Genomic DNA, 18,210 nt, shown 5'->3' with positions numbered 1-18,210 from the left:
GTTGGTGAGGATGTGGAGAAACTGGAACTCTCACACACTGCTGGTGGGAATGCAAAAATAGTACAACCACTTGGGAGAATGGTTTAGCAGCTTTAGAAAAATTTAAACATACACCTACCATATGATCCAGCCACACCTACTAATTATTCAAGAGAAACAAAAGCATATGCCTAAAGACTTGTACACAAATATTCATAGCAGCTTTATTTTTAATAGCCAAACCCTGGAAACAACTCAAATGTCAATCAACAGGTGAATGGAGAAACAAACTGTGGTATATCTATACAATGGAATACCATTTAGCAATAAAAAGAAAGAAACTATGTTATAACCTATAGCATGGGTGAGTCTCAGAATAATTATGCTGAATAAAAGAAGCCAAACAAAAAAAGAGTACATGCTTTTTTTAAAAAAGGACATGTTGGCAAGCGCAGTGGCTCACACCTGTAATCCCAGCACTTGGGGAGGCCAAGGCAGGAGGACTGCTTGAGCCCAAGAGGTTGATACCAGCCTGGGCAACATAGTGAGACCCTGTCTCTACAACATTTTTTCAAAAAAAAACTAGATAGGCATGATGGCACATGCCTATAGTCCCAGCTACTCTGGAAGCTGAGGTGGAAGGATTGTTTGAGCCTGGGGGGCAAAGGTTGCAATGAGCCAAGATCATGCCACTGCACTCCAGCTTGGGTGACAGAGTGAGACCGTCTCCCAAAAAAAAAAAAAAAAAAAAGACATGTTGTGTGATCTACATAATATTCTAGAAAATGCAAACAAGTCTATGGTGACAGAAAGCCTCTCACTAGTTTCTGGGGACAGAGGAGAAGCAGGAGGAAGGGATTTTTTTTTTTTTTGAGACAGAGTCTTGCTCTGTCGCCCAGGCTGGAATGCAGTGGCGTGATTTCGGCTCACTGCAAGCTCCGCCTCCTGGGTTCACACCATTCTCCTGCCTCAGCCTCCCGAGCAGCTGGGACTACAGGCACCCACCACCACACCCAGTTAATTTTTTGTATTTTTAGTAGAGACGAGGTTTCACCATGTAAGCCAGGATGGTGTTGATCTCATGACCTTGTGATCCGCCCGCCTCAGCCTCCCAAAGTGCTGGGATTACAGGCATGAGCCACCGCGCCCGGCCGGAGGAAGGGATTATCAAGGATCTGGAAGAGACTTTTGGGGATGATGGGTATGTTCATTAGCTTTATCATGGTGATGATCTCATGAGTGTGTACATGGGTGACAATGTATCAAATTGTACACCTTAACCATGTACTAGTGTTCACCGTGTGTCAATTAGACCTCAACAAAGTTCCTTTTTAAAAAGTAGAACAAATTAATGCTGCCAGAAGTCGGAAGAGTGGTTACCCCTGGTAAAGGATGGGTATTAACAAGAACAGGAGGACAAAAGGGAGGCTGGGAGCTGAAGATGGTCTGGCTGCTGGTGACATGGGTGTGTTGAGGTGGTGGACAGGCAGGCTGTACACTTACAACTTAGGGACTTTTCCATGCATAGGATCTATTTCAAGCAACAGTTTTTCCAAATAAAGCCAGCTACCAGTTGACTACTCAGATTTGAACCAGCCACTTAATTCTGTAAGGAGGAGGCAGAGTCAGAGTTCACAGACACCCAAGTCTCAGGTTCAAAAGTCCAAGCATGAAGCAGGGTGGGCCTGCCTGGGGGAGTACAGTGGGTGTTGCCACCTCCCTTACCTTCTGCTGTAGGTCTCTCATCCTTCTGTCTCTGTCTCCTGGACACTCGGGGCTGGCTGGCTGTGGTGCAGGCCCTGGTTCTGGCCCTGGGGGCTTCTCTGGCTCGGGCTCTCTCCCGGCTTCCTGACCCCAAAATGACTTCCTGCCAAACAGCCTGTGAGCAATTTCCTCAGCATTTTCCAGCCGGAGCCCAAGCTGGGAAGGGAAGCCAGGGGCTCAGGGAGAAACAATTCAGTCACAGGGGTGATGATGAGCTGTTAGGCTGGGGATATGAATGGGGGACCCAGAAGGCTTGAGCAGGGTACTCCAGGCTCCCTGGTGTCCACCTGGGCTTAGGTTCAGGGACACAACCTTGGGAAATCCACCACTCTCTCTGTATCTGCTTGGTAGCTGCCACACGGCAGAATTCTTGCCAATTCTTTAAGGCTTGGGTCAAATGTCATCACCTCTGGGAAGCCCTCCCTGAATTCCCATGTCACTCTCTTCCCACCTCCTCTGCCCCACACAATATACTCAGACTGGAATATGTGTCTTCCTCGAAAGACCCAGGATGAGGGCAAGGGCTCATGTATCAATCACTAGGCACCTGCACGACCTACCCTGGAGGGGGGGGTTCTCAAAATTTGATAGGTAAATAAACGGATCCTTCCTTCTGTCCCCACTGTCTTCATCTGCCCCTCCACGCACCCCTCTGTTCACCTATCCTTTTGTCCTTCCCATCCATCCATCCATCTGCCTCTCCACCTTCCATCTTTTCTTTCCTTTGTTCTATCCATCCTTAGTCCTATCCGTCCATCTGCTTTTCCTTTCTTATAGACCACTCTCCTTCCATCTATTCATTCTTTCCTCCTTCTTTCCATCCAGACATCTCTGATAGCATTTTCAGAGAAGACCAGAGACCAGCCGTTGGCAATGACTGGTGAGTGGATGGATGGATAATAGATGGATGTGTGACTCAGAGGATGAAAGATGGATGAGTGGGAGAACAGATGAATAGATGGGTAGGTGAGACAGTAGACAGAGATGGATGGGAAATTACACGGCTGGATGGACACACAGATGGACAGATGGGAGGGTGGGTATGTCCATGGATGGGTAGGCGGGTGGAGAGATGAATAAGTGAATGGATGGATGGGTGGGTGGGTGGTTTGGTAAATGGATTGAGTGAATAGATGGATGGATGGAAGGATGGATGTTAGGTGGGTAGATGGATGATGGGTGGGTAGATAGGTGGATGGATGATGGATGGGTAGATGGATGAATGATGGCTGGATAGATGATGGGTGGGTGGATGGATGGCGGGTGGGTGGGTCGGTGGGCAAATGAATGATGGGTGGGTGGGTGGGTGGATGGATGGATGGATGATGGGTGGGTGGGTGGGTAGTTGGATGGATGGATGATGGGTGGGTGGGTGGTTGGATGAATGGATGATGGGTGGTTGGATGAATGGATGATGGGTGAGTGGGTGGTTGGGTGAATGGATGATGGGTGGGTGGGTGATGAGTGGGTGGGTGGGTGGATGGATGATGGGTGGGTGGGTAGGTAGTTGGATGAATGGATGATGGGTGGGTGGATGAATGGATAATAGGTGGGTGTATGGACGAGATGAATGAGAGGGATGTGGGTGGATGGACGGATGGACAGATGAGCAGGTAAGTGGATAGATGGAAGCAGGAAGGGAGGAAGGGAGGGATGGAGGGATGGAGGGATGGAGGCATGTAGGTGAACTGATAGACGTATGGACATATCTATGGGCGGGTGGGTGACTAGATATTAGGGGAAGAGATTGAACAATAGAGGCAAGGGATGGATGGACAGACAGGTAAGTCACTGGGATATTTTTGGCCCGAAGTCTAGGAGAGGCCCTGCAGAGGCTACAGCAAGGCTCCCCTCTAACCTCCAGAAGGTTGAAGGCACGGCCCATGGTGTGGATGGTCAGGTTGACTGTGGCAGAACGGGGAAGAAAAGAGGCAGGAGAGAAGAGAAGGGTCCCCTCCAGGTTGGCTCCCAGGCTGCCAGACACTAGGAGTAAGAAAAAAACATCAGTACATTCTGTACACTCACAGAGTGGGGTCTGGCTATTACCACAGGACCATACCCTGAGACAGGGCCAGACACATGGTGTGTCTTCCCACCCCTCCCTGGCCAGGATGGGAAACAGCCTTAAGCCTTTTCAAGAGCAGAGGGAGTCCAGGACAGAGAGTCACACACACCCACTTCTGCTGACAGGCAGAGAGGAGGTGCCCAGAGCACCCAACCCCCAACTCCAGGCTTCCCAGAATGGCTGAGGTAGTTTTGGAGCCTTAGGTTGAAAGAGATCCCCTTTTTTATTTTCTGTTTAATTACAACAAAGAGGCAGTCTCAGTGTGGGGCTAATCTCTTAACACAGGAAAAAACACTTCTCACAATTCACAGCCCTCAACAAGCCACAGAATCCAGGAGAATTTAATAAAACAGTTTCGGCCAGGCACAGTGGCTCATGCCTGTAATCTCAGCTTTGGGAGGCCAAGGTAGGCAAATCACTTGAGGCCAGGGATTTGAGACCAGCCTGGCCAGCATGGTGAAACCCTATCTCTACTAATAAAAATACAAAAATTAGCCGGGCATTGTGGTGCGTGCCTGTAGTCCCAGCTACTCGGGAGGCTGACACAGAAGAATCACTTGAACCCTGGAGGCAGAGGTTGCGGTGAGATGAGATTGTGCAACTGTACTCCAGCCTGGGCAACAGGGCAAGAGTCCGTGTCAAAAAAAATAAATAAATAAATAAATAAACTTCAGTGTTTCATTACCCACCTCTGGGTGTACAGCACTTTTTAGGACTACCTTCTCTTTACAGAGAGTTAAGTTGACTTTCTATTAATGGTAGTGATAGATAATTTCCTTTTTAACACAAATATAAGGTACAAAGAGCCAATTTAGAGAAAAGATATAGGTATTCAGTTGAATGCCATAAAATAACTGATATGACTTATGTCTTCCAAAAAAAGCAGCAGGTGCTATGGAAATATTGCAAATATATTTTTGAACAAGCAGCATGTAAGTTTTTTTTTTTTCATTTTGTTTTGTTTTGTTTTGTTTTGAGACTGGGTCTCACTCTGTCACCCATGCTGGAGTGCAGTGGTGCAATCATGACTCACTGCAGGCTCAACCTCCTGGGCTCAAGCAATCCTCCTGCCTCAGCCTCCCAAAGTGCTGGGATTACAGGTTTGAGCCACCACACCCAACTGGCATGTAAATATTTGACCACTTGACACAACGTCTAATCCACATGCTCTCAACAGCTGAAGCTCCAGGGTCCCCCAGCCTTTGTGGTCCCAGAGCAGGACAGGGGCTGCCCAGGATGGCCATACCTGATCGGAAGGTGGCATCAGAATAGGACGAGTGTTTCCACATTTCTGGGTGGAACTCCCGGCTGAGGATGTCCTTGGGGAGGGTGTCCCGGAGGGCCCGTTTCAGGCGGTCGTGCGTCTCCAGCAGCTGCAGGAGGTGACTCCACACAAAAGAACCCACTGGAATAGAGTCATGGGCAGCAGGGAGGGGCCGTGAGGAAATGGCCAGGAGCTGGCGCTGTCCAGAGAAAAGACTCTCCCGACCCCCATCTCAGTCCTGCAATTCCCACACACGGGGGCTTCTCAGGAGTCTGGCTACAGAGACCTACATCTTCTCTCAAGAAACAGCAGCCAACAAGTCGTGCCTGAACAGAACTTGGAAATCTAGCCCGTGTATGGAATTCTGACACACTTCCCAGAAGAGAAAGGAAGGTGTCATGGGCTCAAAAGTCAGACCTGAGTCTGAACCCAGTCCCAAAGCTCAAAAGCTGTGTGACCTCGGGGTGGTCCCTCTACCTCTCTGAGTCTCAGTTTCCTCATCAGTGAAAATGGGAAGTCAGACCTGATTTCAAATCCTAGTTCTACCATGTACCAGTGTGGCCTGAGATGGTCACTCCAGCTCTTGGAACCTTAGTTTTCTCATCTGAAAAAGGAACTAACAAAGTACCCTGCAGGGCTTTTTGGGAAGATCAGTTAAAAGCAGAGCCTGGACCTAAAAAGACTAAGCACATTTCAGGATCAACAAAAGGTGACGTGTGACCCATGAGGGTCCCTGGAGGAATAAAGATCAAATGAAAGCCTCATGGGACTGAGTCCAGTGGGGAATATTAGAGTCCTACAGGGAGCCCCCAACCCTCTCTGCATTGTCCCAGGCTCTTAGAAAGTCCAGTCAGGGGCTTCCGGAACAATCTATCACAGAATAGAGCAGAATGTGGGTTTTTAGGGGTAAGGTGCCCACTTATTCCCACTGGACAATACATCAGGTGGTACCCCAGGGCCACTGTGGAGGCTGAGCCCCTCAGCTGATCCCCTGAGAAGGGGTTTAGCACACATCACACCCCATGCCTGAAACTGCCAAGGCAGAGAGCTGTATCTTCCAATAGTGCCATCTCTTCAGAATGTAATTCAGCAACATCACATCAGACTTTTAAATGTACATACCCTTTACCATGGCAACTTATCTTCTGGGAAATTATCCTAAACTGAGATTAATTCAAGGGCCAAAGGTTGGTAGGTTTGTGGTTGTTGCTTCCAACGGCAAAAGACCAGAAACAGCCTAAAGGCCTATCAGTGGAGACTGGTAAAATGGGTTATAGCACAAACTTCTGGCGAAACAGCCACAGATGAGAGTCTATAAGAGCTATAGATGAGAGATGAGCTCCTAGACATGCTAAAGACAAACAGCAAGGAGCAGGCTGGACCCAGTGGCTCACCCCTGTCATCCCAAGCACTTTGGGAGGCTGAGGTGGACAGATCACCTGAGATCAGGAGTTTGAGACCAGCCTGGCCCACATGGCAAAACCATCTCTACTGAAAGAATACAAAAATTAGCCAGGCATGGTGGTGCGCATCTGTAATCCTAGCTACTCAAGAGGCTGAGGCAGGGGAATTGCTTGAACCCAGGAGGCAGAGGTTGCAGTGAGCCACGACCGTGCCATTGCACTGCAGCCTGGGTGACAGAGTGAGACTCTGTCTCAAAAAAAAAAAAAAAAAAAAAAAAAAAGGCCGGGCACAGTGGCTCATGCCTGTAATCCCAGCACTTTAGCACTTTGGGAAGCTGAGGTGGGCAGATCATGAGGTCAGGTGATCGAGATCATCCTGGCTAACATGGTGAAACCCTGTCTCTACTAAAAGAATACAAAAAATTAGCCAGGTGAGGTGGTGGGCGCCTGTAGTCCTAGCTATTTGGGAGGTTGAGGAAGGAGAATGGCATGAACCCGGGAGGCAGAGCTCGCAGTGAGCAGAGATCACACCACTGCACTCCAGGCTGGGCGACAGAGCGAGACTCTGTCTCAAAAAACAAAACAAAACAAAAAAGCCAAGAGCACAACAGCAAGTAGAACATGATCCTGAGATGCTATTGTTAAGGAGATACATGTGTATGTTTATCTATGTATTACAAGTTCTGATGTAATACACAGGAGAACTCTTCACAGTGTGTATCTTCAGGACACAGGAAAATATTGGGGGGAAGAGGAAGGAAGACTAATTTTCCATTTGTCCCTTGCCTATGATTTAAAATTTTGACTATATAGCTATACTGCATTAATAATAATAGCAGTAGTGATAACAACATTAAAAGCAACAGTCACATATATGGCAGTTACTATGCTTTCTAAATGTCTTTGTGTATTAACTCATTTTATGCTCGCAACACTCTGTGAGGGAGGTACTAGCATTATCCCAATTTTACAGGTACAGAAATGGAGGCTCACAGAGGTTTACTTACTTGTCTAAAGGCATACACGAAGGAAGAGGTGAAGCTGAGATTTCAACCTGGGCTCTCAGGCTCCAGGCTCTCACCCCACTGTGCATTATGGAAAATTTTTCAACAATCAGTTGAACTTATTTTTTTGAATTTACATCTTTGGGTTTAGCTGCCTGTATAAAGGGAACTGTCTCACTCTAGCAGGGATCTGAGATTTGCCGACACCATCCCTCTTCTATCTTAGGTCTCTCTAGGATACTGCGTCGTGATCTGGCCAGAGCTAAAAGAGGCCTCACTGATTCCCATCCCATTTTACAGATGACGGAACTGAGGACCAGAGAGGAGAAGCAACTTCTCCAAAGTCATCCAATGGCGGAATGGGGACTGGACTTGCTATGTGGGGAAGGGAAGAACACACAGCCCCTTATCTAGACAGTGTGGTAGAGAAACAGGGGAACAAGAAGACAGGAGGATACCAAAGGGGTGGAGGGAGAGGATGCTCTCAAACCCCCTGCACTCTTCAGGAGGTGCCCTCCCAGCCCCATCCCTGCTCACACCCCTCCCACACACATACCCATGGCTCACCCTGGGTGGAGAGCTCGCCTGCCTGGGTGCGCCGCACCTGGGCAAACACCTCCTCACTGGGGCATCTCATCAGGGCCAGGTAGGCATTGATACGGATCTCAGCATCCTCCTCCAGTGATTGGTACAGACGGGAGAGCACCGATCGCTGGCTTGGGCAGAAGGAAGGCCATCACCCAAGGCCCACCTGCCTCCACCCAGGAATATGATGTCCCTGGCTCCAGCAGGTGGACCTGCTGCCTAGCCCCGGTTGTCCTGATGTCCCTACTGCGGGAGGCTTCCCCGACACACACTCACCTGTGGTGCAGTTGTGGGAGGTAGCAGGGGGTTCACTGACCGTGCCTAATTCCCAGTCTCTACCAGCCTCAGCCTAGAGCCTCATCCATTCACCAACAAATGGGCATGGCTACATTCCGATAAAACTATTTACAAAAACAGCATAATGTCTCACCACACAGGAGGTCTTTAAATGTCTTGGCCTTCCTAAGCCCTTCCAAAGCAAGCCACCTCCCCACATTGTGACTCCCTCAGTACCTACTGGCTTCCTCCACAGCCAGCCAGCCACCCACCCACCCATCCATCCACCCACCCACCATCCATTCACCCATCCACCCACCCATCCATCCATGCAACAAATATTAACTAAGCAGCAACTATGCACCCAGCACTGTGCTAGGTGACAGCCATAAACAAGAGCAACCCAGCCCCTGTCCACCTGAAGCTGATATCCTAGAGCAGGGAGACAGTCAATGAGATTAGCATGTGAAATACATAAAAAGTTAGGTGATGGCCAAGTGCAGTAGCTCATGCCTGTAATCCCAGCACTTTTGGGAGGCAGAGCCAGGCGGATCACGAGGTCAGGAGATCGAGACCACCCTGGCTAACACGGTGAAACCCCGTCTCTACTAAAATTACAAAAAAATTAGCTGGGCATGGTGGCGGGCGCCTGTAGTCCCAGCTACTTGGGAGGCTGAGGCAGGAGAATGGCGTGAACCCAGGAGGCGGAGCTTGCAGTGAGCGGAGATGGCGACACTGCACTCCAGCCTGGGTGACAGAGCGAGACTCCGTCTCAAAAAAAAAAAAAAAAAAAAAAGTTAGGTGGTAATAAACACTATGGAGGGAAAAATGAAATGGTGAAACAGGACCAGAGCCAGGGGGACCTGGGAGGTTCAATTTCAGGTGAAATTGTCAAGGGAGACCTCACATTGAAAGTGCCTTTTAAGCTAAGACGTACAGGACATGAAAAAGAAAGGCCTGGGGACATCTGGGGGAAAAGTGTGCCAGGAACGAGGACAGCATGTGCAAAGTGCCTGGGGCAAGAGAGGGTCACAAGTGTTTGAGGAAGAACAGAAAGGGCAATGTGCTGGGGAGGAGGGATGGGAGGTGACAGGAACAGGTGAGGCCCAGAGGTCAGATCCCTCAGGGCCTGGGAGGTCAATGAAGGGACTGTGACTTTGACTCTGAGTAAGAAGGGAGGTACCGGTCCAGGGATTAGCAAACTTTTTCTGTAAAGGGACAGAGAACTCTTTTAGACTCTGCAGGCCATGCGGTCCCTTGCAATGACTTGACTCTGCAGGTGGAGCAGAAAAGCAGCCATAGATAGCACATAAGTGAGTGGGCATGGCTGTGTTTCAATAAAACTTTATTGAGAAAAACAGACAAAGGGCCAGGTAGTGGCCCATGGCCCATAGTCTGCCAAACCCTGTACTAGAGGGGGCACAGATGGCACCGGTAATCATATGGTTGTGTTTTTGATAAATAATCTGTTTCCCACACCACACACAGGCTTAGACCTGGATATCTGTTCACACTAGCACCCAGCCCAAAGTAGGTGCTCATTAAATACATGATGAATGAACAATTGAAGAAGTGAATTAGCAAACTGTGGTTCGAGACCCACCACCACCCAACCCCAACCCAGTGAAACAGCACACAAGGGCTCACGTCTGCAGAGCAGGGGACCCTTCGGAAGGCCTGGATGGCCTCCAGCCGGATCTCGGGGGCGCTGCTTCTCAGAGATGCACAGGTACTCAGTGTGGGGGTGAGAGCCATGGCTGCCAAGCCCGCATTGCCGATTGCCTTCAGCACAAGCTGGAGCTAAATCGAGATGGAGGCAAGACCATGAGGGGCAGTGGCGTGGGGAGGGCAGTGGCGTGGGGAGGGGCAGTGGCATGGGGGGAGGGGCAGTGGCATGGGGGAGGGGCAGTGGCATGGGGGAGGGGCAGTGGCGTGGGGAGGGGCAGTGGCGTGGGGAGGGGCAGTGGCGTGGGACGGGCAGTGGCGTGGGACGGGCAGTGGCGTGGGGGGTGCCTGTGAAGGGCATTTACCCACCTTCTCGGGGTGGGGGCCAATTTCTGTCCCCAGCCACTGCTCCAGACCCCTCGGGCCAGCCCTGGTGCCTTCCTGGGCATCTCAGCCCATTCCCCCTTCCCCGCTTCACCCCATCCCCACTCAGTGGCATTGGGGGGGCAGTGGTGTGGGGGGGGCAGTTGTATAGAAGGGGCAGTGGTGTGGGGGGGGCAGTCAGGAGGGTGAGGGGATGGGTTGAAGGGGGAAGGGGGAATGAAGGATAGGAGGAAGGGGGAAAGGGGGTAACCCACCCCCACCCTCTCTACCTGGAGCTTGCCTGATTGGCTTGGGCCCCACTGGGGGCACTGAAGCTGGTACTCAGGACACTGGATGTCCTCACCTTGTCATCATCCGAGGGCTCCTGGATGGTACAGTTCTCACCTAAGGCATCTCCCAGGATCCTCACTAGGGAGCCGACTCCAGGCAGCTGCCCGCAGGGCTCATCCAGAGAAGCACAGAGGTTGTGCACCAGGGCTGAGATGCCCAGGAAGGCACCAGGGCTGGCCCGCGGGGTCTGGAGCAGTGGCTGGGGACAGAAATCGGCCCCCACCCGAGGTGGTGGGTAAATGCCCTTCACAGGCCTCACCCTGGCCACACACCGACTCACCTGGGGCACTTCATAATACAGAGCTGAGTCCCCCAGAGTCTGAACAAATTGCTCTGTTCAGGGAACATTTTAAAAGCACCCCAGAGGCCAGACATGGTGGCTCATGCCTGTAATCCCAGCACTTTGGGAGGCCAAGGCAGGTGGATCACCTGAGGTCAGGAGTTGGAGACCAGCCTGGCCAACATGGCAAAACCCCGTCCATACTAAAAATACAAAAATTAGCCGAGCATGGTGGTGTGTGCCTGTAATCCCAGCTACTTGGGAGGCTAAGGCACAAGAATCCCTTGAATCCAGGAAGCAGAGACTGCAGTGAGCTGAGATCACACCACTGCACTGCAGCCTGGGTGGCAGAGCGAGACTCTGTCTCAAAAAAAAAAAAAGAAAAGTAAAAAGGCACTCCATGTAGCCCACCACTCAGACGCCCAGCTACCCTCACTCCAGGGCTTCAGTGAAAGGAAGGCAAACAGGAGTGGGTTCAGGACAGAGCTTCTCCCCGCCCCAGGCACCTCGGAGAAATCAGACCAACAAATCTTTTTTTTTTTTAAGATGGAGTCTTGCTCTCTCATCCAGCCTGGAGTGCAGTGGTCCCATCTAGGCTCACTGCAACCTCCGCCTCCCAGGTTCACGTGATTCCCCTGCCTCAGCCTCCCACGTAGCTGAGATTACAGACACGTGCCACCACGCTTGGCTCATTTTTGTATTTTTAGTAAAGCCGGGTTTCACCATGTTGGCCAGGCTGGTGGTGAACTCCTAACCTCAAGTGATCTGCCCGCCTCGGTCTCCCAAAGTGCTGGGATTACAGGCATTAGCCACCATGCCCGGTCTAGACCTACAAATCTTAATAAACAAACCGTGTTCACTACAAGCCAGACTGCTGATAACATGTCACACACATTGCCTTTCTTATCATTCCCATTTTGCAGATGAGGAAGCTGAGACACAGAAAGGGTAAGGAACTTGCCTCAGGTAGCCCAGCTGTAAATAGAACTGAGATTTAACCCAGGAGGGTCTGGCTCCCAGGCCAGGCATGATCCCAACACTCACTGCTTCTCAAAATGCAAATTCTGGACTCACTCTAAAATCCAGCCCTGGGGCACTGGGGCACTGGGTGTGAACAGGGGTTTCTGTGCTAGACCCATGCCACTCCAGAACAGGGACTGCTTGGCAGCTGTGGGGATATAAAATCTCTGCCTAGCTCTGTCCCTTTTTTTTTTTTTTTTTTTTTCCTTGAGATGGAGTCTTGCTCTTGTCACCTAGGCTGGAGTCCAGTGGCACAATCTCAGCTCACTGCAACCTCCGACTCCTGGGATCAAGTGATTCTCCTGCCTCAGCTTCCTGAGTAGCTGGGATTACAGATGTGAGCCACCACGGCTGGCTAATTTTTGTATTTTTAGCAGAGATGGCGTTTCACCATATTGGCCAGGCTGGTCTCGAACTCCTGATCTCAGGTGATCTGCCCACCTCAGCCTCCCAAAGTGCTGGGATTACAGGAGTGAGCCATCATGCCCAACCTGCCCAGCTCTGTTCTTTCTTTGGATTCGTGACTCTTCACCAGATCTGTGTTACTATGCTAGGATGTGAGCACACTGTGTGAAGGTGTGAACATGAGCATCTGTGTGTGTGCATATTGGTGTGTGCTGTAGAATCCTAGTGCTTGTGGGTGTGTACGTTCCCACGTGGGTGTGCAGGTGTCTCAGTGCACTCGAGTACCCTAGTATGCATGTATTTCCTGGTGGATACCTGTCCACACGTGTTCCCATGTGGGCATCTCGTGTGTCCCAGTGGGTGTGTGCACGTGCCTATGCGTCCAGGTGCGTGTGTGTGTACTGTGTGTCCCTTGTGTGCCCACGCACAGCCCAGTGTATCTGGGTGTGCCTCTGCATGTGTCCAGGTGTGGGTGGCTGTCTCCACATGTCCCACTGTGTGAGTGTCCTACTGCGTGTATGTGCATGTTGTGCCATGTCTTCACATGTGCATACACTGCGGTGTATATCTGCGTCTCCAGGTATGTGAGTCTTGGCGTGTATGCCTCAATGTGTCTGTGTGTGTGTGCGTGTCTGTGTGTCTTGACAGGTCTACGGTGTGGGTGTGTGTCCCTGCATTTCCCCATGTGGGTGTCCTGGGAAAGCCTGCCTCAGTGTGAGCCTGCATCAGTGTGTGTAGGTCTGTGTGTGTACACATGATCCAGCATGTGTGTGCATATCCCTGTGTGTCTGTGTGTCCCTGTGCCTTGGTGTGAGCCTGTGTCAGTGTACGTGCAGGTCTGTGCATGTACACGTGATCCAGTGTGCATGTGCACGTCCCAGTGCAATGGGTGCCTGCTTCAGTGTGTGTGGGTTGTGTCCCACGTGTGTACACGTGCACTCAGGATGCATGTCTGTGGGTCTTGGCGTGTGCATCTCACTGCATGTTTTCTTTGTGAAAGGACAGGGGTGTGTGGAGCCTGGAAAAAGCACATTCAATGTTTTCCTGTATTTGAGCAAAGAAAACAAAACTGTCTGTTTTGTTAACACAGAGCAGGGCAAGCGGGCTTGGCCGGGCAGGCAGGGGTTATAAAAAGACTAAGAAGCTCTCCGACACATGGGAGGGGCCGCCTGCTGGAGGTTCCCGCCTCTGACTACTGTGTCCAAGAAAGGCGGCGGGGGCACAGGGCAGGCTCGGGCCTGACCCAGACCAAAGCTGGAGCCAGAAGCCTGGTCACGGCCTGCAGGACTGTGGGGCAGGCTGGTGCCACTTGGCTGGCAGAGAGCCCAGATCTGTGAGCCACTTCAGGTGGCCCCGCCAGGACAACTGGGCCAGCATGAGGCCTGGGTGCTGAGCAGTCCAGACAGTAATGACCCAGTGGGTTCTGTGTACGGCTGCCCTGGGGATGCGCCCAGAAGGGCCAGCCTTCCCCGTTTTCACAAAAATCAGAAACCACATCGCAAAGAGAAGAACAAAGAATTTTGAAAGAAAAATAAATTGAAAAAAAAAAAAATGGGAGGAGAAAAAAAATCTTAATGCAAAACTCTGTAACGAAAGCTTACTTACACTTCAGTTAAAAGTCTATTTAAAATATTCACTCTTTTTCATTTTTAAAGATGGAAAAATAAAATTATTCTCAAACCTGGAACCCTTATTAAGCTGATTTCACTTTTCCAACATGATTCTAAAGCTCAGTCATCATGCTCAAACCAACCCTCCCTGAAAAGGTAAGAAAACAGAACTGGGAGAAGACAAGACAGGAAGCGTTAGGACCGGGGGGAGATCAAACGCCAGCTAGAAAGCATCAAGAAGCTGCACTTCATCAACATGAAGAACTTTTGTTCATCGAAAGACACCATTAAGAAGGCTGGGCGCAGTGGCTCATGCCTGTAATCCCAGCACTTTGGGAGGCCGAGGCAGGCAAATCACATGAGCTCAGGAGTTCGAGATCAGCCTGGCCAACATGGTGAAACCCCATTTCAACTAAAAATTCAAAAAAATTAGCTGGGCCTGGTGGTGTGCATCATAATCCCAGTTACTCAGGAGGCTGAGGCACGAGAATCACTTGAACCCGGGAGGCGGAGGTTGCAGTGAGCCGAGATTGTGCCACTGCACTCCAGCCTGGGCAACAGAGCAAGACTCAGTCTCAAAAAATAATAATCATTAAATAAATAAATAAATAAAATTATTCTAAAATAAACAGTTCATTAAAATACTCTCTCCCTGCTTGCCCCTCACTCCCCACCCCCCTCCTCTCCCCAGGCTTCACGAAGCCAGTGCATTCCCAGAACCTGCCAGGGCTCATGCAGGGCCTTGCTGACTCAATGACAGAACAAGAAAATACGGCCCAGAGAGGCATGAGCTCTGGCCTGCATATGGAACATCGCATGTTAGGCAGGTAGAGGAAGCTTCTGGGCTCCACGAGCCGATGGATGCCACCTGCTTGGCTCAGTGCTGTGTCCCAGACTAATGGCAACAACCACTTCCCTCCGCACACACCAAGCAATTCACCTGGTCTGCAAGGTCACTCTACAATATAGTCCCATTGTCCAGATGGGGAAAATTGAGGCCTGGGAAAGTAAAGTGCCTTGCCCAAGGTCCTGCTGGTGAGGAATGGGACTGGGATCTGAAATGAGGAAGTCCAGATGGGTTTGTGCTCTTAGTTACTGCACATGAATCAAACATATGTACAAATAAACGAGTGAAGGGAGGAAGGAGGGGAGGGGGGGAAGGGAGGAAGGAGGGGAGGGGGGGAAGGGAGGAAGGAGGGGAGGGGGGAAGGGCGGAAGGAGGGGAGGGGGGGAAGGGCGGAAGACGGGAGGGGGGAAGGGAGGAAGAGGGGAGGGGGGAAGGGAGGAAGAGGGGAGGGGGAAGGGAGGAAGAGGGGAGGGGGGAAGGGAGGAAGAGGGGAGGGGGAAGGGAGGAAGAGGGGAGGGGGAAGGGAGGAAGAGGGGAGGGGGGAAGGGAGGCGGGGAAGGGAAGGGAGGCAGGGCGGAGGGAAGGGAGGCAGGGCGGGGGGAAGGGAGGCAGAGCGGGGGAAGGGAGACAGAGGGGAGGGGGGAAGGGAGGCAGAGGGGAGGGGGGGAAGGGAGGCAGACGGGAGGGGCAGAAGGGAGGCAGAGGGGAGGGGCAGAAGGGAGGCAGAGGGGAGGGGCAGAAGGGAGGCAGAGGGGAGGGGCAGAAGGGAGGCAGAGGGGAAGGGAGGCAGAGGGGAGGGGGGAAGGGAGGCAGAGGGGAGGGAGGGAAGGGAGGAAGAAGGAAGCGGGGGAAGGGAGGTAGAGGGGAGTGGGGAAGGGAGGTAGAGGGGAGTGGGGAAGGGAGGAAGAGGGGAATGGGGGAAGGGGAAGGGGACAGACATTTCCAGGGAGATGGGCTAAGCCCAGGGCAGGTCTTGGGTGGTTCTGGCATCCCTGGTGGCCAGCGTGTCACCTGCTAGGCTGTGAACTGTGGGTGATGCCTCTTGGGACCCAATCTGGGCCTGGCTCTGAGTCAGTGCCTGATTCTTGTCTGCCGAGCAGAGCCAACAACGCAGTCTGCCTGGAACAGCCCCACCTCAAACCCTGGGGTCAGGGGCCAGAAGGCAAGGGCTCCCTATATTCCACCTGGAGGGACAGCCAGGGCTGGACAAGCTCCAGGGGCTCTCAGATCCTGGTAGGGTCCATTCAACCAATGCAGGGGTCTCTGATGCCCCCAGGGACCCCAGCTGCCCGGCACCAGCTGTGTCTTCACTCCCACTGCCTACCGATGCCATCTGACTTGGCACTCACTATTAGCCGGGACAAGATGGGGAGTGACAGGTGACACCCCCCACCCAGGAAAGTGAGGACACACCCCAAGGTCTCAGGTCAGAATTGAGGTGAAGGGCAGAGCAGCTGCAATCCCTTGGGCAAGGTGCACTACCTTTTTGGGCCTCGGTTTTCTCACCTGCAAAATGGGGTTGATAAGAGCACCTACTTCATAGAGACACCTCAAGGGTTAAATGAGACCTCCACATATTGGTAGAAATTATAGACCTCATCTCACACAGATTTCCTAATCTCCAGACTCATAAAATATGTGCGTTTATAAATATAATAGCTCTGATTTCAAGTGCTCAGATTTCGTGCCAGACACCAGGAGAACCACTTCACACACAGCATTTCATTCCTCACTATAAGCCCAGGATAGAGGTACCACTTCCATCCTCCTTTTAGAGATCAGAAAACATTCGGGTGTGGTGGCTCACACCTGTAATCCCAGCACTGTGGGAGGCTGAGGCAGCTGGATCACTTGAGGTCAGGAGTTTGAGACCAGCCTGGCCAACATGGCGAAACCCCGTCTCAACTAAAAAGAAAATACAAAACTTAGCCGGGTGTGGTGGTGCATTCCTGTAGTCCCAGCTACTTGGGAGGCTGAGGCAGAAGAATTGCTTGAACCCAGGAGGTGGAAGTTGCAGTGAGCTGAGATCGCACCACTGCACTCCAGCTTGGGTGACAGAGCAAGACTCTGTCTCAAATAATAATAATAATAATAATAATAATAATAATAATAATCAGAAAAGAGGCTCAGGAAGGTTAAATCACTTGCCTGGGATCACACAAGTGGGAGACACATTGCTGACCCTTGAACCCGGAATTCTCTGATACCAAAGGTTCCCTTGAACCTGCCACAGAAGCCCAGGAGGATGGGTGGTCTGGCCCCCTCTGCTGATCCTACGAGGGCTGGCACAAAAGAACTGATCACCTCTGCTGCATCTAACCAGCAGCCAAGCCATGGAGGGAGGACACCGGGGCCCCGGGTGGGGTGCAGGGACTCACCAGCAGCATGTGGACCATAGCATCTGTGGGCTGTGGGAGGAAGGCCAGTGATGAGAGCCATGCCTCCACCTCGTCTGCCTCCACCTCTGCTGATTCGATGAGTTCCTTCATGAGGCTCACACAGTGCTCTGTCCCACAGGAAGGCAGGGCATGCAACAATGGCTGCCTGAGATCATCAAGGAGATCCACACGTGCTGAGTGCCTGCAAAGCTCATCTCACCGAAGTCACCCAGGGGTAAACTGAGGCTCAGAGAGGTACGGTGCAGACATGCCCACCCTCACACCTTGGGAGGGGCTGACCCGGGTCTGGGACCCCACAGCCTGGCTGAGGCCCGTGCTCTTAGCACAGCAGCACCCAGCCCAGACCCTGGCAGCTCTACCCACCCAAGAAACACTGGTTTGGGAACACACAAGTCCGCACCCAGTGCTCTGCTGAAACCCACCCAAGCAAATGTCACCGAGTAGGGGTAAAAATCCCTAGCGGAACAGGAACCAGCAATCAGCAAACAGTCTCTAATTTAAACCTCGAATACTCAGCACAACATCAGGACATTTATTTTTTCTTTTTTTGTGAGACAGCGTCTCACTCTGTCACCCAGGCTGCAGTGCAGTGGTGCGATCACACCTCACTGTAGCCTCCACCTCCTGAGCTCAGGTGATCCTCCCACTCAGCCTCCCAAGTAGCTGGGACCACAGGTGTTCGCTACCACGTCGAGCTAACTTTTAAATTTTTTGTAGAGATGGGGGCATTGCTATGTTGCCCAGGCTGGTCTCAAACTCCTAAGCATAGCCCTAAGCTGACTGAGTTAGTGCCTCAGAGACTCCCCTCTGAGACTGGGAGTCACTTTACCCACCTTACCAGCCCCAGATCAGCAAGGTCTGGGTGGTGGAGTGCCAGCCCTGCCCAGCACCCCGCAGCCCAGACTCTCCACGCCCCCGGCAGGAGGGTAC

The 18,210-nt window shown here is 51.7% G+C and overlaps 1 protein-coding gene across 2 annotated transcripts in view; it reads right to left on the bottom strand.

Moving 5' to 3' along the window:
- Nucleotides 1-18,210, bottom strand: part of LOC100440962 (uncharacterized) — a 129,372-nt gene that overhangs the window by 110,752 nt on the left and 410 nt on the right. For both annotated transcript variants that reach the window (XM_054534705.2, XM_054534707.2), the window contains exons 2-8: nucleotides 17,260-17,425; nucleotides 10,733-10,918; nucleotides 9,988-10,140; nucleotides 8,047-8,191; nucleotides 5,055-5,213; nucleotides 3,602-3,726; nucleotides 1,705-1,899 (exon numbers count right to left, since the gene is read on the bottom strand). In XM_054534705.2, coding sequence (XP_054390680.1) covers nucleotides 1,705-1,899; nucleotides 3,602-3,726; nucleotides 5,055-5,213; nucleotides 8,047-8,191; nucleotides 9,988-10,140; nucleotides 10,733-10,918; nucleotides 17,260-17,370 — 1,074 coding nt within the window. In that variant the 5' untranslated portion in view covers nucleotides 17,371-17,425. The remainder of the gene's footprint in view (nucleotides 1-1,704; nucleotides 1,900-3,601; nucleotides 3,727-5,054; nucleotides 5,214-8,046; nucleotides 8,192-9,987; nucleotides 10,141-10,732; nucleotides 10,919-17,259; nucleotides 17,426-18,210) is intronic.

Source organism: Pongo abelii, chromosome 18, assembly GCF_028885655.2.
Source record: "Pongo abelii isolate AG06213 chromosome 18, NHGRI_mPonAbe1-v2.0_pri, whole genome shotgun sequence".
Classification (NCBI taxonomy): domain Eukaryota; kingdom Metazoa; phylum Chordata; class Mammalia; order Primates; family Hominidae; genus Pongo; species Pongo abelii.
The sequence above is the reverse complement of the archived record's forward strand: the minus strand, read 5'-3'. Positions and strand labels throughout refer to the sequence as shown.